This window comes from Triplophysa rosa, linkage group LG13, assembly GCF_024868665.1.
Source record: "Triplophysa rosa linkage group LG13, Trosa_1v2, whole genome shotgun sequence".
In the NCBI taxonomy this organism is placed as follows: domain Eukaryota; kingdom Metazoa; phylum Chordata; class Actinopteri; order Cypriniformes; family Nemacheilidae; genus Triplophysa; species Triplophysa rosa.
Genome location: NC_079902.1, coordinates 11,143,508 through 11,169,929, shown reverse-complemented (window position 1 = coordinate 11,169,929; position 26,422 = coordinate 11,143,508). Strand labels below are relative to the sequence as shown.

General features: G+C 37.7%; 4 protein-coding genes across 5 annotated transcripts in view; 2 read left to right on the top strand and 2 right to left on the bottom strand.

The window, feature by feature from the left end:
* Window positions 1–14,409, bottom strand: part of mrpl11 (mitochondrial ribosomal protein L11) — a 38,718-nt gene extending 24,309 nt beyond the window's left edge. The window contains exons 1-2 of one of the 2 annotated variants that reach the window (XM_057349975.1): window positions 14,298–14,409; window positions 3,653–3,824 (exon numbers count right to left, since the gene is read on the bottom strand). In XM_057349975.1, the coding sequence (XP_057205958.1) occupies window positions 3,653–3,775 (123 nt within the window). In that variant the 5' untranslated portion in view covers window positions 3,776–3,824; window positions 14,298–14,409. The remainder of the gene's footprint in view (window positions 1–3,652; window positions 3,825–14,297) is intronic. The other variant, XM_057349976.1, reaches the window with a different exon arrangement.
* A 441-nt stretch (window positions 14,410–14,850) lies between these two features.
* Window positions 14,851–17,082, top strand: pfdn6 (prefoldin subunit 6). The gene is made up of 4 exons (XM_057349758.1): window positions 14,851–15,027; window positions 15,456–15,526; window positions 16,549–16,673; window positions 16,805–17,082. Exons 1-4 carry the CDS (start codon window positions 14,964–14,966, stop codon window positions 16,923–16,925), a joined length of 381 nt encoding a protein of 126 aa, XP_057205741.1. The 5' UTR covers window positions 14,851–14,963; the 3' UTR covers window positions 16,926–17,082.
* Window positions 17,083–21,689: 4,607 nt separating this feature from the next.
* Window positions 21,690–22,621, bottom strand: her5 (hairy-related 5). The gene is made up of 3 exons (XM_057349103.1): window positions 22,574–22,621; window positions 22,295–22,390; window positions 21,690–22,202 (listed from the first exon to the last, which is right to left on the bottom strand). The coding sequence occupies exons 1-3, from the start codon at window positions 22,619–22,621 to the stop codon at window positions 21,690–21,692; spliced, it is 657 nt and encodes a 218-aa protein (XP_057205086.1).
* A 2,171-nt stretch (window positions 22,622–24,792) lies between these two features.
* her11 (hairy-related 11) lies at window positions 24,793–26,025 on the top strand. The gene is made up of 4 exons (XM_057349102.1): window positions 24,793–24,819; window positions 25,020–25,115; window positions 25,202–25,292; window positions 25,415–26,025. Exons 1-4 carry the CDS (start codon window positions 24,793–24,795, stop codon window positions 26,023–26,025), a joined length of 825 nt encoding a protein of 274 aa, XP_057205085.1.
* The last annotated feature ends 397 nt before the right edge of the window (window positions 26,026–26,422 follow it).

Sequence of the window (26,422 nt, the reverse complement as noted above, 5' to 3'; positions counted from 1 at the left end):
GTATTTACAATTATAAACCAAATATATATTAGGGAACAGTGTTATTGAGATGCATAATGAGAATTTAGGATTAGGTTAAAATAACGTTTTGAAATCATTAAACAAACAATTATTCTTAACAGTCCTGAAATAGTCATTGTGTTTGTTTATTTTCACTTAATTGTGTTGTAAAACATGACCTGGACATGTTTTTCTTGAGATTCACCTATTTGTGTCACCCGAAATTAAAGCATCGACAAGCTCGGCCTTGACATAAAAAAACACCAGAACTATTTTCTTTTTTTCCTCTCTTTTATTCCGCCTTCTGTTTCTCTCCTCCATCCGGCTGAGTTAATTTCTCTCTGGACTGTAATTACTCTCCTCCACAGAAGCTGTCAACCCCCCAAGCTCCCACTTTTATTTCTCTCGTTTGTTTAAATTTCCCCCTCGGCCGACAGGCAGCCTACCTCTATGCGCTTACTCTGTCAGGGATGGTTAGGCAGACTGGTAGACGACCGAAGGAGGGAGTAAGCGGGAAGATTAAAGGGCAGGAGCTTTACGCTGAAGGCCTGCTGGCTGCAATTTATATACAGTTTAATACACATAAAAGTGCTAAGTTGAGGCAAAGACAGCAGCACGGGCACAGATATAAAACTGGAACAAAGCTGACAAGTGCACGCACGACCTTGTGTGTTTCGCACACGAATATTTGTGCTGCTTTGCTTGAATGATGCTTATTGCGCCTCGTTTTTAGTTCACAACAGCTTTCTTCAGCAGGCGAATGCACTCTAGGCCTCGCTGACATGTTCTGGCAAAAGAAAAGGAGTCTCATTTATTATCATCACGATGGGTAAGGGACAGTAATGGCATCATTACAGCTGTAATTAGCTTGTTAGTTATGAAGGCATTTTACCCACGAGCAAAAGAAAGTTCCACACCTGTGACATCATTACACTAAACATCTTACTACAAAAGTCCCCATGGAGGGTAAAAAGAATGAAACTTTCAACATTAGATCTCCGAGATGGTCATAGATCTGGTCCCCCACAATTTAAAGCGACAACGAGCAACTTTTTGACCTTAAAATAATGTCTCTAAAATTATTTTAGTGGTAGGTCAACTTTTAACTGGACGAATTTTACTGCCGTTGCTACCTGAGCAGCCTCCTATCGGCTGAAACTGCACTTGTAACTTTGGTGTTCGGGCCGGTACAAGCCCCGCCTATCCCCTGCTTTACGGCATACGTCACGTTTTAGTCGTAACCTGGGAGAAGTTAACCAACAGCAGAGCTAACAGTAAGACGAAACGAACCAAAACATCACCATGGCAGAGCCAGCCAAAAAAACAAAGAGGGTTTTGTCGGAGGAAGCAAAGAAAAGAAAGCGCGAGAGTGATCGGACACGAGGCCGGTCACGAATCAATATCGGACAGGCTTACACTCGGTGGCGTGAGCAGCAAGAGGCAACGGGTTGCAAAACGGATGGAGACCTAGCGGTCATGCTCCTGGATTTGTAAGTGTTATTTGTACATTTTTTTGTTACTGTCCTGTACTTTTGAATGTATTTGTTATTAGTCTGTGTCATTGGTGCACCATTGGTTCACACTTTATAAGCGTAAGGTGTCACAGATCACGGAGGGAAGAACCCAAATGCAGGCAGGCGGGGTTGAAGGGGGGTTAACAGAGATTTTATTTAAACAATAAACAGAAACAAAACACCCACGAGGGGGTAACGAGGACAAGACTAATATATGAAAAACTGAAAACAAAACACTTCCCTCGATGGGGCAAAAACAGCAGGACAAATAACTAAAATATAACATGACACAACGTCTTACAAAAACAAGGCAGGGTAACTAAGGCGGGGTATGGCAAAACACAAAACTCACGATACACGAACAAGGCGAGGAACAGGACCACGGGTAACAGCATGAGCATAAGAGCAAGGTACAAGAACATACATACACAACGCAAGAGCACAGGACAATGAAATAAGAGTGCATTAAATAGGGCAAGACAAACGAGGGATAATGACAGGGCAGGTGGGAAACATTAGACACGGCAGGGAAGCAATACATGAAAAGAGAGGGGCGGGGCCAATAACAAAACACGAGAAAGCACATGAGATGTAAAAAACATAAACAACTCATGGCTTTCTCACATAAAACCTAAGGGCTCCATCCCGATCCTGCCACACGACTAGAAATTCAGAAACAAGAAGGCAGGACCGTGACAGTAAGGTAGCTGAGAGATAATATATGGTTGCCGGTGTCGATAGCTAGCATGTTGTCGTGTCTTGTCATGAATGTGTGTAGTGCTTGTAAATAAAGACTAAACAACCACACTAAACGTGTTGTGGTAAAAAGTAGCAGATTATTTTGTTCAGACCAGTAAACCACATGAATGTTGAACAGTTCAGTCATTGATTAGGCTAATGTTGTCGTTATATATATGTACATGCTATGCGCTGTTTTCATACCGAGTTGACTGTAGTTATTACATATATTACACAAAACACAACACCTGGTCGCGATTGTGTTTAGTAGGGTTGGGTACCGGACTCGGTACATTTAAGGGCACCGACCGAATTAAGTCGGTACTACCGAGTATCGATTCACATTAAATCAATCGGTGCCAAATTTCGGTACTTGAGAACGCATAGGGTACCGAAGGTCTGAATTCGGTAAAAAAGAGCTAATAAAATATTTCAAATTCACATTTCATGTCCAGTTTTTTCCTTATGTGGCAAGTAGCCGTGTAATAAGCGGGATAATGTACGAGAAGCCGGCTGTTATCACGAAACAAGCCCCTTCAGTGTGATACAAGACCCTCCGCTACTTAGCACACCCTCTCCCCCCGCTCAAAGCCCACTACACGACACGACAACATTTGTGCTTCAGGCAAAATCATACACTTACATACACTTTTTACAACGTTTATTATTTACAAAATTTTATTTTACAAAATTTTCACGTATGTATTAAAATGCTGTAAAAATGTCAAATTACAAAAAGAGACTAATTTTATGTCAGGTGTAAAATAACTTGTAAAAAACATGTAAACTTTATTTTACATTCATTTTATTTTACTTTTTCCCTGGCACTCTATCTGTTGAAAATTACAGTTTTTTTAAACGTTTTTTTTCAGTTAAGGTAAAATCATACATAGGAGACTATCAATTTAACCAATTAGAAATTACCTTCATGGGGTTAAATCACGTGTTACATCACCACCACTTTCCTGAGGCAACAAAACTGAGGTATAAAAGATTTGCTAAACAAAAACCATTTTTAGCTTAAAGTAGACTTTTAAAATATTTTATCAGCTTAAAATAGTTTGTAGTGAAGGGCTTGGCACTGTGTGCAGTATGTTCTTGCGGTTCCATTAGCCAATTAGCATTGCAAGCATGTCATGATGTCATTTTCTTGAGGCGAATGATTGGTTGCATGTCATTTATGACTCGGGTGGCTCAAAAAAATCAAGATGCAGAACTGAATGCACATGAACAAAGAAAAAAGAATGCAAACCAATTGCTATTGAGATGAATAATGCTAATTATTTAGCAAATTCTGGATCATATCCATCCTACTTTCCTAACTCCACTATCCTCTTGAATCCAAAAAGTCCTGAAATAGAAATGGTAAAAAAGGAAAAGCAAAGAGTGTAAAAGCTTACCTGTCCCAAGATAGGTCCCAGTGGGGGCCCAGGAGCCGCTTGTCCAGACCTCACAATGGCCCTGATTACACTGCCTGTATCCAACCTTTTCACCGCCTTGGCCGCTTTCGTTATCTTGGACATATTGTCTGTGCATCCGCCCTGCTACGCGTCTGTCCGTCTGCTTCGCCTGCTAGAAAAAAGGTAATTATTGAGGTGTCTTTAATTCATTAAAAATGCAACGCAAAAAATCTATAAACGTCCAGAGGTTGAAAAGTGAGCTACACAAAAGCTCTCAGATCCATAAAAGCTCTCCCAGGAGTGCACGTCGCCCTTATCTCGAGACACTGTAAGTGAAGACAGTCGCAAGGAAAAGTGCTATGAAACCCCAGGGCCTTAAGAGATAAGGGATAAAAGCACAGGTGCGTGCACTCAAGGTTGGCTGACTTCAACGATTCCCTGCGCTCTGCTGATCCATTACCGTTAGCCGGCACTCCACGGGTTCAGATCAGAAAGGTCGATGGAGCAGATTGGATAGCAGCCACCGAGCAGAGCAAAGGCAATGGTGACGCACAGAATTAGCACAGCGCACAAGGTCGACAGGGTAATATCTGGTTTTCGCATTCACAATTGCATAAATTTACATGATTCAATCAATTAGGTGAGTGCTGGAAATGGTCTGAAAGGTATGTGCCTGGAGGGACGTGAGCCCCGTAATCTTATATAGACAAAATGCAATAAAAGCTGCTACATGACCACAGCATCAATTAAGCCCAATTATAAAGACGACCCATTTTGTGACGGTTCAGCTGAGGTGAAAACCATAACTTTAAATTATTCACACCACTCTGTTCTCAGGTTAACTTAACTCTTTACATATTTATATATTCAGAAATGTGAGGCAAATGAGGGCGGAGGTGAAATAAACACACCTCGATGGCCACACACTACACTGTGCCATCAGTTTTAATGCTTGCCTTGAAGTTTTAATGCAGTTAATCCTCGCATCTGTGCACACAAGGAGACGAGCAAAGACAGCATTTCATGAGAACTAAGACAGCGCAAGCATCTTTATTTCTTTGTGTACACGGGCGATCTGTAGCAGCAGATATTGGCACCGCAGTCGCCAGCCGTTTGAATACATTCAGTTAAGAATTACACTCCGGGTTTCCTTTAAAATGCCAATCACATGCTGTCCTTCATTTCAGCGTTCAATTTCGTGCAGTTCCCCAAACACGCTTTTGCTGTTTAAAAAGCATGTTGAACTCAAATCAATTTATGAGCCAATCAGAGAAGGTTGGACTGCTGGTAAACCTTTTCTCCTTGGCAGGAGGTCCAAGCATTTTAACATATTCAGAAGCGGAACAATCGACAGTCCTGCGAGCTGAATTGAAGTAATTTATTCCTAACATTGTGTTTGGCACTGATTTCCTTTTCTCAGTGCTCACAACAACAACGTCTCTGACTGTTTCTGAACAGACATGCATGAAATTTCTTTTTCATTAAAGGTAACTGTGCTGACGTGATTGGGATTTGAAATGAATGATGAAAGAAAAAAATCAGAGGATGAGTGACTTTGGACTGCAGGCATGTTCTATGAAACTTTACTCTGCTGGCTCAGTATACTGCTTTGAAGCTCTCGTCGCTTTCGTTTCAACATTGGATTAAATAGAAAATAACATATAGAATATAAAATGGTAAAATATAACACTAAAACAGAATAAGACGCACAACAGGAATAAAAGAAAACAGATCAATTCAACAACTAAAATAATAATAATTCATCTTTGTGAAGAAATAAGACTTGTTATCGACTCTATGTCAAAGTGGGCAAGGTAAACTTACATAAAATGACATGATGTTTGTAATCGCTGCTAATGTGTTTAACAATGATTGTTCAGTTCTGCAAATTAACTTAAGAATAACCAAAAAGGTCTGCTCGGCTGTTATAAAAAACAAATGTCTTGAACAATATTGCAGAAAAAAAATACAATATCAAGTTAACTTCAATGGTAAAGCTAGGGAGGCAAAGTTCAGCGAAATGTTTTATTGTCCCTAGAATGAATCCTTACCATGCAGTAACAAAATGACTGTATATAAATAACGATAATTTAGGAACTTAAAGGGACAGTTCACCCAAAAATATAAATTTTGTCATCATTTATTCACCTTCATGTGATTTAAAACCTGTATATACAGTATCTCACAGAAGTGAGTACACCCCTCACATTTTTGCAAATATTTTATTATATCTTTTCATGTGACAACACTGAAGAAATGACACTTGGTGTACATTTGCTGTCCCCTCAAAATAACTCAACACACAGCCATTAATGTCTAAACCGCTGGCAACAAAAGTAAGTACACCCCTAAGTGAAAATGTCCAAATTGGGCCCAATTAGCCATTTTTCCTCCCCGGTGTCATGTGATTCTTTAGTGTTACAAGGTCTCAGGTGTGAATGGGGAGCACGTGTGTTAAATTTGGTGTTATCGCTCTCACTCTCTCATACTGGTCACTGGAAGTTCAACATGGCACCTCATGGCAAAGAACTCTCTGAGGATCTGAAAAAAAGAATTGTTGCTCTACATAAAGATGGCCTAGGCTATAAGAAGATTGCCAAAACCCTGAAACTGAGCTGCAGCACGGTGGCCAAGACCATACAGCGGTTTAACAGGACAGGTTCCACTCAGAACAGGCCTCGCCATGGTCGACCAAAGAAGTTGAGTGCACGTGCTCAGCGTCATATCCAGAGGTTGTCTTTGGGAAATAGACGTATGAGTGCTGCCAGCATTGCTGCAGAGGTTGAAGGGGTGGGGGGTCAGCCTGTCAGTGCTCAGACCATAAGTGGCACACTGCATCAAATTGGTCTGCATGACTGTCGTCCCAGAAGAAAGCCTCTTCTAAAGATATTGCACAAGAAAGCCCGCGAACAGTTTGCTGAAGACAAACAGACTAAGGACATGGATTACTGGAACCATGTCCTCTGGTCTGATGACCATGATGTCTGATGATCACAACTTATATGGTTCAGATGGTGTCAAGCGTGTGTAGCGGCAACCAGGTGAGGAGTACAAAGACAAGTGTGTCTTGCCTACACTCAAGCATGGTGGTGGGAGTGTCATGGTCTGGGGCTGCATGAGTGCTGTCGGCACCGGGGAGCTACAGTTCATTGAGGGAACTATGATTCATTGAGGGAACCATGAATGCCAACATGGACTGTGACATACTGAAGCAGAGCATGATCCCCTCCCTTCGGAGACTGGGCCGCAGGGCAGTATTCCAACATGATAACGACCCCAAACACACCTCCAAGACGACCACTGCCTTGCTAAAGAAGCTGAGGGTAAAGGTGAAGACCTAAATCCTATTGAGCATCTGTGGGGCATCCTCAAACGGAAGGTGGAGGAGCACAAGGTCTCTAACATCCACAAGCTCCGTGATGTCGTCATGGAGGAGTGGAAGAGGAGTCCAGTGGCAACCTGTGAAGCTCTGGTGAACTCCATGCCCAAGAGGGTTAAGGCAGTGCTGGAAAAGAATGGTGGCCACACAAAATATTGACACTTTGGGCCCAATTTGGACATTTTCACTTAGGGGTGTACTCACTTTTGTTGCAAGCGGTTTAGACATTGTGTGTTGAGTTATTTTGAGGGGACAGCAAATTTACACTGTTATACAAGCTGTACACTCACTACTTTACATAGCAAAGTGTAATTTCTTCAGTGTTGTCACATGAAAAGATATAATAATATATTTACTAAAATGTGAGGGGTGTACTCACTTCTGTGAGATACTGTAATCAGAGGAAAGAAGATATTTTGTGTGGAAGCCAATGTTGTTTGGTTACCAACATTCTTCAAAATATCTTCTTGTGTTCTGCAGAAGAAAGAAAGTCATACAGGTTTGAGATGACAACGAGGATGAGTAAATGATGAAAGGATTTTCTTTTTGAAGGTGAACTGTCCCTTTAATGTGATATAAAATCTTATTTTTTTAATGGAAAATATTTAACCCAGGAATCCCTGCTCTGTCCACAAAGATGCTTTTCCATAAAAAAATTTAGAATTTGAGGCCATGACGCCATATCCTTGAATTTAACACTGGAGTGCTTATTTGGCTTCGCTTTTAACAGTGAAAAATAGAGTATAGGTGCACAAATAATTATTATTCTTAAAATTAATTCTTTGAATTCTGTACGCTGAAGTAACTTGATTGTAATGATAAAAAAGGGCTGAGCTCTTGGATTTTGCAGTGCACTGTGAAAATGGGGCAGTATACCATTAGCCACAAATGAATGCGGCTCACATTTTTAAATTATGTATTTTTTGGAGTAAACTGATTTTGTCCATTAGCCCGAAAAAAAAGCAGTGGATGTTAAAAATCCCAAGACTCAGAAAGTGATTTAATATCTTAATCCAAATTCAGAGAAAGCAATCGTAGAAGAAAAACCTCAGAGACATAATGTGGTTCTGTTCTAACGTCAGCTCAAGAGGAAAGCTGGGTTTAGATCAAATGAAACACCCGAGAGAGTCAATAACATTAGTAGAACTACATCACTCTTGTCTTGGTTTAAGACGACATTGAAAGACATGATTCTCTTTAAGAAGTGATTTAAGAACCTGGAAATCACTCCCTCTGCAGCCTCACGTTTGCACATATAGATTTACAGCCCGGCGTTTGAAAGCCAGTTCATTTGGTTTCTCACTCTCTTGATCTATCAGTTTTTGGTTTGAGACAAATTGAACTTGCAGACATGGGAAAACATGTTTGTTGAGGCAAGAATAGGCCATTTAAAATACTGCTGAACAAGCAACTGCTGTTATGCAACATAGACAAAAGCGAGAAAATAAATGGCGAGTAAAGTATATTAAATATTTATGCACAGCAGACAGGATTGGTTAAATGATTTAATTTCCTTAAACAAATTTTGTTTTGCACAAAATGGGACAGAAATAGCCTCTTAGCTTTACCAAAATGTAATTTGTTTTTAGAAGTAAATGAAAACAATTACTCACTAAAAAGCAAAATAAATTAAATCAACATCAAATAAAGAGACGAATTCTGTTTTCCTTCTGTTCTACAGCAAAGAAAGCCTTTACATTACAATTCAGTGAGCAGGAAGGTGTTTCAGATTTCTGCTCAATTCCTCTGACACCCTCCAGGTGCATATTGATTTTGACAGGACCGTAGAAGGGTCCCTGGCACAATATGTGATAACCTCTGAAAGGCTAAACTATCTCCTAATTTACAACAGCAAACTAAAAGTAGAATAGCCAAATCACTTAAAAACATCATTTGCTGTATCAATTAACAGGAAATGGCAAAAGAACTTCAATAGCACATATTTACCAGCACTGCATTTATTTAACTAAAACTGGTAACAAACAGTATTAACATATGGGAATAATATGATTTAAATTAGCGATAATCGAAGATAAAATTTTTGACCAGACAGGCTAAGGGGGTGCATTACTATTTAGCAGCATTATTTACCCTCTTCAGGCAATAAAATCCATTTACGTATACTCGCAGGCAGAAGGTAAATCAGTTCAGCACCTAGTAGCCATAACAATATCCAATTTAGTGGGTCACTGTCAACACAATTGCCACACGAAAGGTGAGACACTTATTTGGAAACCACATGTTCAGTTATACAGTTTTGTTTTTAATAGACTTAAGTTAATAAAGAACGCACATAAAACTTTATAATGTTTGTGATCTATTTTTTGTGACAGATTTTTTAAATGGGGGAATACTTACATAAAGAAACACTGTATGTATTAGTTATGTTATGTATATAATAGAATGTATTCTGGAAAACTTGCAATTAGTTTTGCTTATTTGTCTAGCACATTAAATAACAGCTCAACTGAACAGTGCTGCACAGATAAAAACAAATTAATATCAATTAAACGGAGTATAACACAAAACACAACTACACAATACAAGATAATGAATGAATGAATGAATGAATGAATGGGGCATTTATATAGCGCTTTACAATCATATGAGCGGGGTCTCTCCTCAACCACCTCCAGTGGATGATGCGACGGCAGCCACAGTACAACGGTGCCAGTGCGCTCACACCACCACCTGATTTTTGAGGTGGCCTGATATATCATATGAAGATATGTTCAATCATTTTGTATTTTCTCTCGGAGTTGAAGGGTCTTCGATGCGCAACTATAAAAGCACAGAGACGTAAGTTACCAGTAATTTACATGCACATTGTACATGACATAGACCACGAATTCGTGTTTTTAAATGCAGATGTGAATCCCAGTAAAAGTGGAGAAAACATTCCTGGATCTTTACAACTAATAACGGAAGAATGGAGAAGGCTGGTTGCTCTTGTATCGCAGGTCTCCACCGAGCTGCAGCATCCATCACAACTTTCTAAAAAAACTAAAAACATACTAACCAATAACTGTCTGTTTTTATGTCTATTTAATAAAGACATTATTTCATGTTGTTCATTCTCTCCCTTGTTTACTTCAGCTTTAATCCTCATAGTATGGCCTGGTAAAGTAGGTTATACGTACTGTTTAGCATGTTGACAAAATGTTAAATGTGATCTGGATAAAAGCGTTTAACAAATTAATGAAAATGTAATCATGCAGATGCGATCCGCTGGCAGGAAGGTTTGCTTTAGCCTGTTCAATTTTAAACCACTAAATAAATATAAAAATGTTAACAGCTAAATTTTAACTGCTGTTATTATTATTATACCACTATTTGCATACTGTTTATTTAACTGTGCTAAAAATGTTTTGTTTATATATATAATCTATGATATGTAATAATGATATTTTTCTACATTTAGTGTCACTCTCACCATAAATACCTGTCTTTGAACAATGTTTATTAGTTATTGTAGTCAAGAAGGTAAATTGTAAAGGAGAAAGGGCATTCAGTAGGCTAAAATAATGAATAATGAATGCAGACCATAAGGTGCGCGACATCCAGATTCAGCTCTGCAGCATGGATTAAAGTACAAATAAATGTTTTGTAGACATTTTTGCGTTTGTACAGGCTATTATGGCAACCTCAAACTGCACACATTAAGCTTGTACCTATGGGTTCCATGATAAATATGATCAAATATCAAAACAGCACAGAGCAAACTTGTCTCACTCGCAATACGACTGCCATTAGCTATAGTGGCTCACCGGAAATCTAAACACAAACAGCTCAAAGACGGCGGCGCCCACATTTATGCCAAAAATAAGGTGGATAGGTCGATAGGAGAGAGATATAGAACCAATTAAGAGGGTGGGGGATTATTAGGAGGCCATGATTGACAAGGGCCAGTGGAGGGAATCTGGCCAGGACACTGTGGTTACACCCCTACTCTTTACGAGAAATGGCATGGGATCTTTAATGACCACAGGGAGTGAGGACTTCAGTTTAACGTCTCATCCGAAGGAAGGTGCTTTTTTACAGTATATAGTGTGTCCCATAACTATGCTGGGGCATTAGGACCCATACAGACCACAGGGTGCGCACCCCCTGCTGGTCTCACTAACACATTCTCCAGCAGCAACCTAGCTTTCCCAGGAGGTCTCCCATCCAGGTACTGACCGGGCTCAGCCCTGCTTAGCTTCAGTGTCTTGGGCTACAGGGTGATATGGCTGCTGATAATATTCAATTCCACATAATAAATTATACAAACAATACAGTATTATCTGAAACGGTGCCAGACCATTGTTTAAAAGAGATTTAAAATCCTGAATAGAATAGGAAGACTGTACACATTTAGAAGTTATTCAACATGACTTAAAGGGTTCACATATATTTTTTGCCTGTACAGTTTCCCTGAGGTCAGCATGTAATTCTTGCTGCTGCAACTTTACAAAATGTGTCTTTGCTTGCTTTCTGGCTGTGTTCACTCAGTGGAACAGGGTTTGTTGTCAGGTCAAATATATATATTTTAACTCCACCGCTTCTTTGCAAAGCCAGCACTACACTGTCACTGGATCACAAAATCCGGTGTGCATTCTGTGCTGAAATACTAAACTGTTAGGATTAAACTGAAATAATCAGCATTCTACTCACAAATAAACTTGCTAGTCTTTTCTTTAATTACAGTTTTTAATTACATTGCAGTTACACATGTCATTCACTAACAAAACAAAGTGACACTACCAAACTAATAAAACGGTCTCATCACATCCGTTTGTCGGAGAGAGCGTTAACAGCAGAATGAACAAACTGCGAAACTGATTTTTAAGATAATAAATTTCATTTTAATATTTGAATTATATTTGAATGTCAGCGAGGAGAAAAATAAAGAACTTTTAGATATCAATCTGTATGTGTGATTAACATTGATTATACTCATAATTTCTATCTCTTTTAAAAGGTATTTTGGATAAAAAAAGCATAGGAAGAAACTGCATAAACGTATTTTATTTGTAAGATTTAGAAAAACAAAATAAGATGTTCTAATGAAGGGCAATTGCAAGAGAAAGGTCAACCTTGCCATGAAAAAATAAAAATGGCAAAATGTGTGTATTATTTTATATTATGTCATTGTCTATAGAGTCTATCAACGGGGGTTTGTAAAATATAAATTCAATATATATATATATATATGCATTCTCCGAGTATACATTTTCAAGTTTGACTGAAAATGTCACATCCATAAAACTATATACAGGTGCTGGTCATATAATTAGAATACCGTCAAAAAGTTGATTCATTTCACTAATTCCATTCAAAAAGTGAAACTTGTATATTACAGTATATTCATTCATTACACACAGACTGATATATTTCAAATGTTTATTTCTTTTAATTTGATGATTATAACTGACAACTAATGAAAATCCCAAATTCAGTATCTCAGAAAATTAGAATATTACTTAAGACCAATACAAAGAAAGGATTTTTAGAAATCTTGGCCAACTGAAAAGTATGAACATGAAAAGTATGAGCATGTACAGCACTCAATACTTAGTTGGGGCTCCTTTTGCCTGAATTACTGCAGCAATGCGGCGTGGCATGGAGTGGATCAGTCTGTGGCACTGCTCAGGTGTTATGAGAGCCCAGGTTGCTCTGATAGTGGCCTTCAGCTCTTCTGCATTGTTGGGTCTGGCATATCGCATCTTCCTCTTCACAATACCCCATAGATTTTCTATGGGGTTAAGGTCAGGCGAGTTTGCTGGCCAATTAAGAACAGGGATACCATGGTCCTTAAACCAGTTACTGGTAGCTTTAGCACTGTGTGCAGGTGCCAAGTCCTGTTGGAAAATGAAATCTGCATCTCCATAAAGTTGGTCAGCAGCAGGAAGCATCAGAAGCGTCTCGCCTGGGCTAAAGACAAAAAGGACTGGACTGCTGCTGAGTGGTCCAAAGTTATGTTCTCTGATGAAAGTAAATTTCGCATTTCCTTTGGAAATCAGGGTCACAGAGTCTGGAGGAAGAGAGGAGAGGCACAGAATCCACGTTGCTTGAGGTCCAGTGTAAAGTTTCCACAGTCAATGATGGTTTGGGGTGCCATGTCATCTGCTGGTGTTGGTCCACTGAGTTTTCTGAGGTCCAAGATCAACGCAGCCTTATACCAGGAAGTTTTAGAGCACTTCATGCTTCCTGCTGCTGACCAACTTTATGGAGATGCACATTTCATTTTCCAACAGGACTTGGCACCTGCACACAGTGCCAAAGCTACCAGTACCTGGTTTAAGGACCATGGTATCCCTGTTCTTAATTGGCCAGCAAACTTGCCTGACCTTAGAAAATCTATGGGGTATTGTGAAGAGGAAGATGCGATATGCCAGACCCAACAATGCAGAAGAGCTGAAGGCCACTATCAGAGCAACCTGGGCTCTCATAACACCTGAGCAGTGCCACAGACTGATCCACTCCATGCCACGCCGCATTGCTGCAGTAATTCAGGCAAAAGGAGCCCCAACTAAGTATTGAGTGCTGTACATGCTCATACTTTTCATAATCATACTTTTCAGTTGGCCAAGATTTCTAAAAATCCTTTCTTTGTATTGGTCTTAAGTAATATTCTAATTTTCTGAGATACTGAATTTGGGATTTTCATTAGTTGTCAGTTATAATCATCAAATTAAAAGAAATAAACATTTGAAATATATCAGTCTGTGTGTAATGAATGAATATAATATACAAGTTTCACTTTTTGAATGGAATTAGTGAAATAAATAAACTTTTTGATGATATTCTAATTATATGACCAGCACCTGTATATATGGTTCAGAGTAAAATTACATGAAAGCCAACATTAAAGTTAGTTTATTCACTTTTAGTAGTTCTGCCGGGTGTGACTGGTAAAGAAAAAGAATACTTGCACTCTTAAGACTCCTCCATTATACATAATAATATCTTCTAATGACTTTTATTTAACTAAACACAGTTTTTCGGTTTTATTTGTGGTAAAACCATAGTACACCCAAATATACTATCATCCTATCAAAATAACCAGTTTAACCACTGTATATGTAACTATTGAAATTCTGCCAAAAAAAGCTTGGTTACTAAATACACATTTATTATACTACACCCATGGTATCTACTAAGGGTATCCCCTAGGTAAATACACAGCACATGACACTGATCTGAAGCCGGTAATAAAGCAGCTTGCAAGCGCAGATATAAAACAGGCGACAAATCTGATAAACTGAAAGATTTCATTAACATTACCTGGTATTGTGATAATCTCTGTTCACGCACACACGAGAAAGTCCTTCACGTTAAGATTTGAACCATGCGCGCTGCCATATTGCGACTTTACTGTCATGGCAGATCAGAATGGGTTTAAGAAACCCCAAAGACGACCCCCATGTGGATAGGCGGAGAAACTACACCTAAATTACACTGTTTTGAGTTTATTTATGTTATTTAGTTAAGGAAGCATAACAAAAATTGACAATAAGATGTATTCAAAGAAAAATTGTATTCAATTTTTATTGTCAAAAATGCAGATGTGCATAAAGTTTTAAAGTGCATTATCTAGACGCTATTGTTGACATTTGGGAAAGATTAAACCTTTAAAAGGAACCGTATTACTTGATATTATTATTAGTTTTAAACTATTACCTGCTTAAAGTGACTAATGTCGTGATTGGTTCTGTGTAATTGTAAATGATTATGATAAAATATATAAAATTAACTGTACGCTCCATTTTGAACACCAGATGGCGGGGTTTCTCTTTGAGTGTAAGAAACCCTCGTGAATCTCCTTGCGTCATTTCCTATGCGCCGCCGAGTGTGTGCATGAGCTGTGTGCTAAGTTTCTGCTTATGTTGTAAGACATTTGTTATTAGTTAGCAAAGAAAAGTGTGTTCGGAAATTAGAGTAGCTGTTGTGATGGCTGAGGTGATTCAGAAGAAGTTGCAGGCTGAATTGGAGAAATATCAACAGCTGCAAAAAGGTATGTCGATGCTAGCTCCAAAGCTGTTCTAGCAGCCTTTCGAAATTATCCACTGCATGCTCACTGGGTGTGGATATTTTGTCATCAATTAACTTACGGTATCACAATACTGTAAATATTTACTTTCGCAATGCACCGGCGTCATGTATTTATTGTTTATGTCAGAATCTTGCAGTTAGGATCTCAAGTTGCGCTTTGTCAAAGGGATAGATCTGCTTTCTAACTAAAGTAACTTTAGCTCAGTATGGTGTCTATTATTTATATAATTGTGTATGTATGTTTGATTAATTGCTATATGTTTTCTTTCTCAAGTGCTCAAGAAACGTTCAAATAGGTTTGATGGGTATACAGTTCGTGCATATCTGCTATTTAAATAGATGTGCTGTGTGAACCCATGTAAACACATTTTTTGTGTTCTTTTTTTACAGATGTCAGTAAAAGTATGACGGCAAGACAGAAACTGGAGGCGCAGTTTACTGAAAATAATATTGTTAAAGAGGTAAGAATACAAACAGGTGCTTTTCACATGAAAGGTTGCATCCTAGGAAGGGTGCATATCTCTGCTTCCATTTCATCAGCGCTGTGGACTGACATCTCAATTTGAAGGATACTTCAGGCAGCTTTTTAGTAGTGTTTTCTTGTGTCCTCAAATCACCCACAATCCTTTGCATAGGCCTACGTTCCAGAAACTAGTGAGCACTGCCTAAGTTGAATTCATAACGAATAATGAACGCAAGTTCGTTAGATCTTAGATAGTGCTCATAAACGGCTGTTTAAAACTAAGAGCATTGCGTTAACAATGCAAGGTTGTGGGTTCGATCCCAGGGGATTGCACATACCTATGTATAAATGTATAGGATAATGCAATATAAGTCGCTTTGGATAAAAGCGTCTGCCAAATGCATACATGTAAATGGTAATCGTTTTGTTTTATGAGATTGAAGTACACTACCCGTTAAATGTTTAGGATCACTTGGAAAAAAAAGTTTTTCATGATCTTAAAAATCTTTTCATCTGAAGGTGTGTGTTTCAATGATTTGATATCACTTCTGTAGACAAAAATATAATTGTGCAAACACATGAATTTATTTGATTAGAAAACCCAATTTTTATTAAAAAAAGTTTTTGAAAGGGATGTTTTGCACCAAATAAGAAACGAAAAGCAGTCAATAAGACTCCAGCATAGATGGGAATTCCTTCAGTACTGTATAAAAAGCTTCCCAGGTTGAAACCTCAAGAAGATTAATGATAAAATGCTTAGTGTACGATTCTAGTCCAAGGGGGGCTACTTTAAAGTTGCTAAAATATAACAGAGTTCATTTATTATTGGTGACTTTAGTTACAACACAATTCCCACAGCTACATTTGTGCATGTTATTTCATGGTTTTGATGGGTTTAATAATATTCTAAGCTGTGGAAAAATTTAAATAAAGAGTGATCCTAAACTTTTGACCAGTAGTGTGTTTCTTTAAAATGTTTATTACATTTTGGAATACACCATATTCATTTTCTCTCCACAGGAGCTTGGCTTGTTAGATAGCCAAAACACAGTTTACAAACTAATTGGGCCAGTTCTGGTAAAACAGGATCTGGATGAAGCCAAAGCAACAGTGGCCAAAAGATTGGAATACATTAATGGTGAAATGTAAGTAAATAATAACAATATGTCATAATGTATATAAAGCTACTAAGACAAAATTCTGAATTTAGCATTTGATTGTTGACATGAGTCTGATTTTTACACATACAAAGTTAAACACAATCTGCTTCTTATAGTCAACGCTATGAAACTTTACTGAAGGATATGGAGAAGAAGTCTGAGCAGCACAGAGAAGTTCTGTCCAGCCTACAGCAGGAGTACCAGCGGGCTCAGGGTCTCCCTGCTGGAAAGGTCTAAATGGATTATTACATTCACAGACCTGGACACTAGTCTTAATCTGACAGACTGAATATACCAACTAATAATTCATGCTTGTTCATTTACATTAACAGGATACTTGAGGTTTTTGTTTGACGCTATTAGGCTTTAAATAAAGTTTGTTTATTTATGTTTAGTCCCACGAGTTGTCTTTGTAGTCTGTATCTTAAGTTTTTCTAAACAAACAAAAAAAAAACTTTAAAAATTCGAACAAAAGTGCAACTGGAAACCATTTAGAAACACAATACATCTTGATAAACTTAAACACTCAATTTAAAAATATACAATTCAACGTTAGAAGTCAAATTCACATAGAAAATAATTTACTCCTATTAGAACATTTACATAATTTAACATTTACTTTAAAATATAAACTTTGCAATGAAATAATTTGGGTTTTTAGAGCAACCTCTGTAGATTTTGAATTTTATTACATGAAATATAGCAGTTGCTTCCCTAAAGAATTTTGTGTTTTTAACCTATTTTTAATCTTTAATAAATGTGTCTTAACTGCAAAACTAAATAAACACAATGTAAAATGCTCTGACTCTACTGATTAAAATAAAAAATGAAAACAGTTAAAACTAGGTGCAATAAAATGGATTCTTGTCTTTTCGAATATAAGGACACTTCTACCTTTCTGTTCTGCTTCAGTATCTTAATTTGCATCATCCAAATTTCACTTCAAAGACAATGTTATGACATCTGTGAGCAGGCAGACAGGGGAACAGGGTACGCCTAGAATAATTTTAGAATAAAGCCTCTTCCATACAACTTAAGCGGCACAGATATCAGTAAGTTTGGAATGTGATGATTTTGTGAATGCCAGTTCTTTCTTTCTGTTTGCAGTTTAACTGTGTCCTTTTTTATAGAAAATTGCCTTATGGTTAGGATGTTTTGCCAGTAGAATAGGTTAGAGTGTGTAAGCAATTGGGTACATTATGTGAAAATTACACATTGCAATGATTTGTTCGGGAACGTTTATAGCGCGCACTATCAACATGGCACATTGACTTGTACATTTAATACAATATAACATTATTAATTGAAAAGTTATGTAATTAAGATTGTTAAGGCTCTTTTGGTAGCCTAGATTAAACATATTATTGCATATAATCATATGCATAAAAACTTGCACATTCCCTAAAGACTAATACCGAGTTCAGGTAATAAATGCTGGTCTCTTTATGATGCATCACCATGTATTGAAGCGTTGAGAGTTGACCAGTCAGGCGACTCGTTTTCTAATTAAAGGGGCAGGCAAGTGGCCCATACGGCCAGATGTTGGTTCGAGTACTGTCATTGAAGCGCTCGGTCAACAGGGCGTGTATCCGCCCCTGCGCAACAGGCCATCAGACGCAGCATGGAGAAGCGCTGAAGCACAGACGTCCGCATTGTCAATTCCTACCCCCCAATTAATATCCCGCGGAGGGGGACCTGTCCCCCTTCATTTCCCACCCGCCGGGGATTAAAGCACCAGAATAAAAGGCATTAAACAGAATGGCGCTACTTGTAAGGGAGATGCGTAAGGGTTTAAAGCAGGTCTCCAACGCTCCCACCTAAAATGGTACACTGTGGCACAAAAGCTTCTGAAGGGATTAGCTATTTATTGAACCAATAATATGCAAAGCTAATTAAACAGACATACTTTAAAGTTTCCCCTTTTGAAGTTAATCTGTTTGGGCTAGTTCTCCGTTTTTAAAGCTATTGTCAGATGCTCACTATAGGGCAGTAGCCTAGTGTTTCGTGCGGAGTTGAAGGTTTTGGTAAATTTGCTAAAAATGGAAGTTAATTGAATTTAAATATGTTAAATTGATGAAAAACTATGCAATTCGCTTTACTCTTGGATGGGCAGCAAGGACATTTATGACCGATATAACCAGCAGCTCTGGTAGCATCTCAGCAATTTGCGACTTGCCACCTCTTTTCATTTGCACGTGTCTTTTCTCTGCGTAAATTGTTTTGATAACCGGGCCAGCGCCAGACCACGTGTCGATTTTATTTTACAGTGTTGCCAAATGGCCACAACAAAAACAAATTTAGCTTTAAATGAGATCGCAAGACGTTGTCCCAGGAGTAAGGTGCAGGGAAGAGAGAAAGTCGGCCCCTAGGCTCGTGCGTAATGGCAACAGCTGACCTGTCACAATGTGGTGCACAGATGCAAACAAAATACAAATACAACATTTGGTGTTTGTCCTACTAGAGAAAAATATATTTTGTTAAATGCACAAAAGGTAAGGAATGTGACAGGAGGTCTCTTCTGTTTTTTCGACCATACACTGTTTAATTGTAATACCTCTCCAAAATATCCAGGATGGGTTTAAATTTTTGTGTTCTAGCACCGCAGGGTCATGAGTGCACCAAACACGTGCCAGCAAACCATCTGCGACAACAAGGTTGTGATAGTAAACTGTTAAACTTGCACCTAAAGCTCTGTGCATTTGTCTGTTTTCGTTACAAATCTCCAAAACCGACAAAGAGGTAACTTTTCAGAAGTGAACTTGCCTCATAAATTAAACTTCTAATTCTAAATAATACAGACCGAATAGTAAAGTAACATTCAATCATAGGCCTAATGACTTTAAGTTGTATACACTTGGCTTCACGTATTGCTTCTAGTTGATCAGAACAGATCAGCACACATCCGGTCTGGATCAGTCTTAAAAATCCAATCTATTTACACCTTTTGTGCTGAATGGCATTTGGAGACTTATCCCCTGTAATAACCGGTTCAAGCGTCAGACGGTTATTTAGCCAGTCCATGCCATCTTTTAAAGCTCTAATCTCATTTCTTAAAACTCGTTTATCCAAGAGCTTATCCAGAGCAACAAAGCGAATCAAAGCTGCAAAAAAGTAGATTTAGTGAAGAGTAAGAGTTAAGAAGGACTAAGCCTGATCTTGTCATAAAAGTTAATGCATAGATTTCCTTTACACTTTTTATGACAGTAGTTTTAATAGGACAAGGTTTAGTAAAAAATTAAACATTTCTAAAATATATTTTGCTTTTTGCAATGCTTACATGGGGATTTTGGGCATAAAGATGTCACATAAACAAGCTATGCAAATAATATTTTAACTAAAATCATAATTCTGCTCCATGTGATAAATTAGCCTATAGTGTTTTGGAAGGTGGTGTTTGATCGTAAGTTTTTAAACGGAAGTTTTTAAACGGAATAACGATTTACTTTTGACAGAATAGAGAGAAAGTCGGCACCTTAAGTTCGTGCGTAAATGGCAACAGTAGATCTGTCACACATGCTGCGAAGTTGCAAACAAATACGTTTTGTTAATAAGTTTTGTTTGTCTTCTGCTAGATAATATTTCTAAACACATCAAGGTAAAAAAACGTGACACATGTCTCTTGTATTTTTCAATCATAAACTGTTTACCTAATAGCAGCTACCTCTACAAAATAACCAGGGTTTAAGTTTTAGAACGACAGAGATCATTTCAGATGGTGAAATGTTGGATCGTAAGTTTTTATATTTTTTATATATTTTAAAAGTTATATTTCGAGCTGAAAAGGCATTCATTTTAATCTGTATAGCCTAATTTGCGAAACTATTTTAAAATGAAAAACCGTGTTTTTTTGGCAAATAATTTAATGAAATCATTTAAAGTCGTGTCTGTTACTATCAATAGGCTTTCCCCAAAGCTTCACATGTTATTGGACCGGACACATTTCTGACGATCCACAGGCCCAGATCCACAGATTAGTAAAACAAAATAGTGATATGACAGCTAATGTTCATGTTCCTATATAGGCTAGTTTAACTTCACATTCAGTGTTCTGCAAACAACAGTATAAGTGATGTAAAAACTCCTATAATGGGTTCTGATAAACAGCCATCACTCTTTAACATTTAAATGGCTGCAACTGTTTTGGGGAAAGTCTGCAAAAGCCACACCTAAATTCATAGATGGATGGCGGTTAAGCAATCTGCACTTTCAATCCATTAGCCTATGTCCGCCGTTCATTAATTGCACATTACTGACAAATAAAGGGCAATTAAAATCTGTAAATGTCAGGCCAGTTATCAGGTTTAAACGGTAAACATTAACACCATGACTGAAGAGGGATGTTGTTCATCTCTTAGAATATCTCTCTGGAAATGAACCAACAGATATCTGTAAAACGCACAAATGATAAACGAATATATCCTCTGTGAGGTTTAATTCTTTGTTCAAAATAAGAAAAGTAATTAACATTAGACATGAATACGTGTTCTCTGGACATTTTGAAAAATACAAATGCTGTCTTTGTTCAATAAAAATACAATTTCATTCAAAATGTTGATGAAATTCATATTTCATGGAATGACACAAATATGTGGCAACCACTAGGAAGAAAGACATGACTGTGGTCTAGACAGATTCTTGACACTCAAGTTCAACAAAAAGAACAAAAATCATTGACTCCTTTACATGATTCATCCATAGCCAATGGATGAGTTAACATTTCTGAGTCCTGACCATCTAGGTCTGTTGAAAAATATATACATCTCAGCATAAACGCATCTTGTTTGTTTTGCTGTAAGCGCAACAAACATTCACAGGCAAAGATTTGTCAATGCCCTTTTATAAGAAAATAAAATTTTGGCATCTGCTGTACAAAATCCACATATTTACAGATTTTTAAACATTTCAGTCCATTTTGTTCCCACTTTTCATCATTCGGGAGGATTTACTGCAGACCCAGCTAAATCATTCCAGTCTATGCATGCAGGGACCTAAGACATATTGCTACTGTGGCCAGGGTCTCCAGACAGAATCACAGAGCAAAACAGGTTTTTTAGGACTTGAGGTCATAGTTGGAACAGTTCTTTGCGCAAGCTTTGAGCAGCCGGATGGTATGTAAGAATTGTTCAGTTGGACATGATGTTGCTGTGTTAGAAGCAATGGATCGTCATACAGGTGCACTTGACTTTCTCCGTGGAGAGATGCAGCAGACACCGGTGTCTGTATTGAATGATTCAAGGTGTGCTGAAGGTTTCCATGTGCTTTTTCTGTTCCTTGCCCAAACTCTTGGTTCTTGCTTGCAATGAAATGGCTGACTCGTAGGAGACATGTCCTCATTCCATCACGGTAGCTGTGACGTTTGCAGGGTGAACCCAAATCCCCATCATAATCTTCAGTTCGCCCCCTTTTTCCTCTGGTGATCTGATAAGAGTCAGTTTCTGATTTTTGTTCAGCTTTGAGGAAATTCACAACACTTTCCAGAATTTCAGCCTTTTCCACTTTAGGGTTCTTGAGTTTCTGTTAACAACAAGAAAAAAAATATTCTGATTAAGTAAATGTAACACTTATCTGACTTTATTTACTATCTCTTAAAATACACGAGAACTTACCTCATTGTGTGTATTTTCCAGTAAAAGTAATCTCAAAGTCTCCAGGCTTTGATTAATGCGATCTCTCCTCCTTTTCTCCATGAGAGGTTTTGGGACCTGTAAAATTCAAAACAGTGTGTAGCCTATGGTAAAACCTCTAAAAATGTAACACATAAGCATAATGTCTAACAAGCCAATGTCTCTATAATGTTTTGTTTTTTTGACACAGACAAGCACTTCATTGTATGATCTGCCACATTTCAGTACATGCATTAAAAAAACAGTAAATGAACATTTTACCCGTGTTGAGTCTTTTTGCTCTGGTATGTCAGCAACTGCTTTGTTCATGTTGAAAAGCAAACCGAGAATCACATAAACAACCCCAAACTGAAATGATGAGCATTTTTGCGTTCACGACTCTTATTGTACATCTAGTCCACTCCCAAATCCCTCCCACCTGAGCTGAATGATGAATAATAAAAATAGATGGACCAATTACGTCCTTTAGTTCGGCCTCCCATTAATATTCACCTGACTCTTGGATGAAAGGGGAAATTACATGTCAATTGTTAAGAGACGATAATGACCCATTTAACCCCCCACTGAGCTGCTTAAACGAGGACTATTGAGTTAAAGTAATATCAATTGTCAGGTTTATGGGTCGTATATTTTAGAAACAAGATGAAAAGACATGTAGGCCTATGGCCTGTATTTTAAACGTGAAATAAAAAACGTTCAGTGCAATTTAGATTTAACATTGCAGCATCAGATCAGCCATTCATAAACAGCTGTTTTAAATACCGTGTCATGTACCGTAATATTTATGTCATTATGTCATTAATGATGTCATTGTTTTTCTATATTATATTGCAAGGTCCATCATGCATCTTAGGTTTAAATGCACTGTAAAAAAATCGTATCATTAATGCATTAATTAATCTTTACCTAGTTATCTTTTCATTGCATCACTGATCGGATCACAACTTCCTCCAGAAACAAATGTGGTCCCTGTATAACAAAGACATGTTTTGGGGGGTTGGTTTAAGCAAAGTCTTTAGGGTTTGAGCTCTGAAGCATGGCTTCTGTGATAAACCGACCCCGCTGTGTGTGGCCTCTGCTCGAGCATACCGCAAAAAAAAAACCATTTGACACAGGCTTTCTTTAAAAAGCGGCTTTCTTTAAAAAGCAAATAGGCTACTCGGTTGTGGCAAAAGTTATAAACGTGTAATGCAAAACAAAGTGATGTATTTCTTTATAAATTATACAATTTATTCTTCAACCAATTCAATAAAAGTTGCAACTTTTGCTTTGGCCAATTCCCAACGATCCACTTGACCATTTTAGCAGTTTGCAAGTGTAAGCGTGGGACAATAATGGTTGGCTTAATCACTCACACTTCTATCAAAACACACTCTTAGAGCACACTTATCACATTTGCTCTAAAGGTTTGGCATCACACCTCTCGACATCCCCACCTTAACATAAAGCCTGATGTGAGTGGCTACTTTTCTGTCCTGGCCGCGCCCGGAATTTTGGCACGTTTTATTTCGTTTTCATTGGCCAAATGGAATTTTTAAACCACTATTAAACAATTACAACATCAACCATTAAAATAAACCTCTAATAATAATAAAATACGGTATATTAAAATGCAAGAAAAACGAAATAAAATTCAAGTTTAAATTGTGTAATCACCATTTAATAGAATTTAAATATATTCTAGTTTACTTCACACTGGGCAAGTCAGGTAGCCTACTATTCAACCCGGTCATGAATTGCGTATAAATAACACGCTGTTGCATTATCGTGTAATACATACGCCAAAATTAGATTTTGCGTGGATACGCCAATGTTTGCGTGAACCTCGCTGGAGAGCAGCCATTTTGAAACGTACATGAAAAGGAAACACTTAAATAATTAAAATAATACTGTTAGGTGTAGGGTTTGGGTTAGGGTAGAGGTCAATATGCACGCACGCTAGACAAATTGCCGGTTAATATGCACGCGCGCAAAATTGGCGTATCATATGCACGCAAAATCTAACTTTGGCATACGTATTTCACGATAATGCAACGCGCGTGTTATTTATACGCAATAAAAACAGTATTCGTATTCAATGCCTGCGTATTCAAAAATATTTGTAGGCCAATTTCATGACTCTACTTCTCATTACATGGATGACAAATTATAAATAATATAATCGACAATTAATAATAATCGACAATTAAAAATTATTTCAATCTATGTTTTATGGGTCGTTTATAAACACGCAGAGCTATCATTATAGTTAGGTTTTTTATGTGGTAAACCTGAGATTGTTTATTTCAGGCAGTGAAAAGATGGGTGGAAAGGTCACGATAAATACGTCACGGTCACCTCTCCTCCAATCAGGCGCGACATCAGCGTGGCTTAAAAAACCCGTTTGCTTCTTTTTTTAGCATTTTTTACTGCTGTGAACTCGCGTGAACTTATTCAAACATATTCTGGGAAGGGAAGCAAAAGCAGTTCAAACTCTCAACATGGCAAAGACTGAAGGCATTAAAAGAGTAAGTTCATTTCTAATTTATACATTCAATAATACTTTCGTTATTCTCAACTTCATTTATTTATATAGCACATTTAAATACAACGTTGATGCCCAAAGTGCTTCACAAATGTAAAATCCAATATTAAATATGTAGATTGCACAACCTTTATTTAATACTGAAAAGAGGAACCATAAATGCTTATTTCTTTCTATTTTTAGAAGTTGAAACCAGTGATAGAGAAGAAGAGAAGAGATCGAATCAACCATAATCTTGATGCATTAAAAGATCTGCTTTTTAAGACCACTGCAGACACTGTGAGTATGCATTTCTTTTTGATATATCTGTTCCCATTTTCTTTACAAACTTCTAAACTGCCTGTCTCCCTATTTCACCACTGCAGCGTTTACAAAACCCTAAACTAGAAAAGGCTGACATTTTAGACTTTGCAGTTCAGTACATAAGAAGGACATCAAGAAAAACAGAAACGAAAGGTAATTTATCTCATTCTCATCCATATGAATTTAACATTAGTGTTTTTACAAATTGAATTAATTATAAGAAGCATGTTAATTTAACTTTCTTAACTCACATTCTTTCTTTACTCCTCATGCAGTGACATCTAATCAAATGGATTCCAAGGCTACAAAGAATCAGTCTGTTATCTCCATTTCTGCAGTCCCCATCACCACTGATGTTCAAGCTTATACAGCAGACTTCTGTGGAAGAGTGAATCCATCTGAGCGAAAGGAAGCTTCTTCAACACTAAAGGGAAATCCTGGAAACAATACAACCTGTGCTTCCAGAGTAGCATGTGAACCAGAGATTCAGTCAGTCATCTCACAGGAAAAGATTGTTTTGTCTCCATCAAGACAAAACTATCACAAAGAACTTGTCTCACACCCTGAATCATCTTTGTGTGGCTATAATCTTTCATTGTCTTCACATTTTAATTCTCCTCCATCATCTCCCACTTTTAACGGTGTCTTCTCTCCTAGTAATTCTCCTCCACATCCTTCTTCATTTTGTCTTTTACCTCTCTCTTTTCCTCCTTCTGGCACACCATCTTCTCTCGTAGCAACACCATTTTCCCTCAACAGGCCTGTTCTTATGCCAGAGCCCATTCTACCCCGCACGGCTGGAGATTTTACCCCACCACACTCACCTGTGCTGCCTCAAGAACACTTTCCTCTCCCAGCCCAGTCCACATGGAGACCATGGAGCTGAAGTCTTATAAACCACTTTAGGTTATTTCCTTTCTTTAGGCACTGGAATTGCTCGGAGAAATAATCTGAATTTTCCAGAGACAATGTGTGATGTGACGTAGGCACAGTTGTTATTTAAGTTAACCAGTTTGTATTACTTGTCATATTCAATGACACATTTAGTTAAACTATTTATTGTTCTGTAAAATGATTGTGTTCATTGTAAACATTTTTGTTACATTTTGTTGTTGCGAACTGAATAAATCTGTTTAATCAATTCTTTTCTGTTCTTATCAATAATACATGGATATGTGGCTTCGTTTTGCAACAAAAAAGTATATCTGCAAAAATATATTGTATATTGGAAAAATATACAACTAACACAAAGAACTAATTGTTAATCTGCAGATACCTTAAGG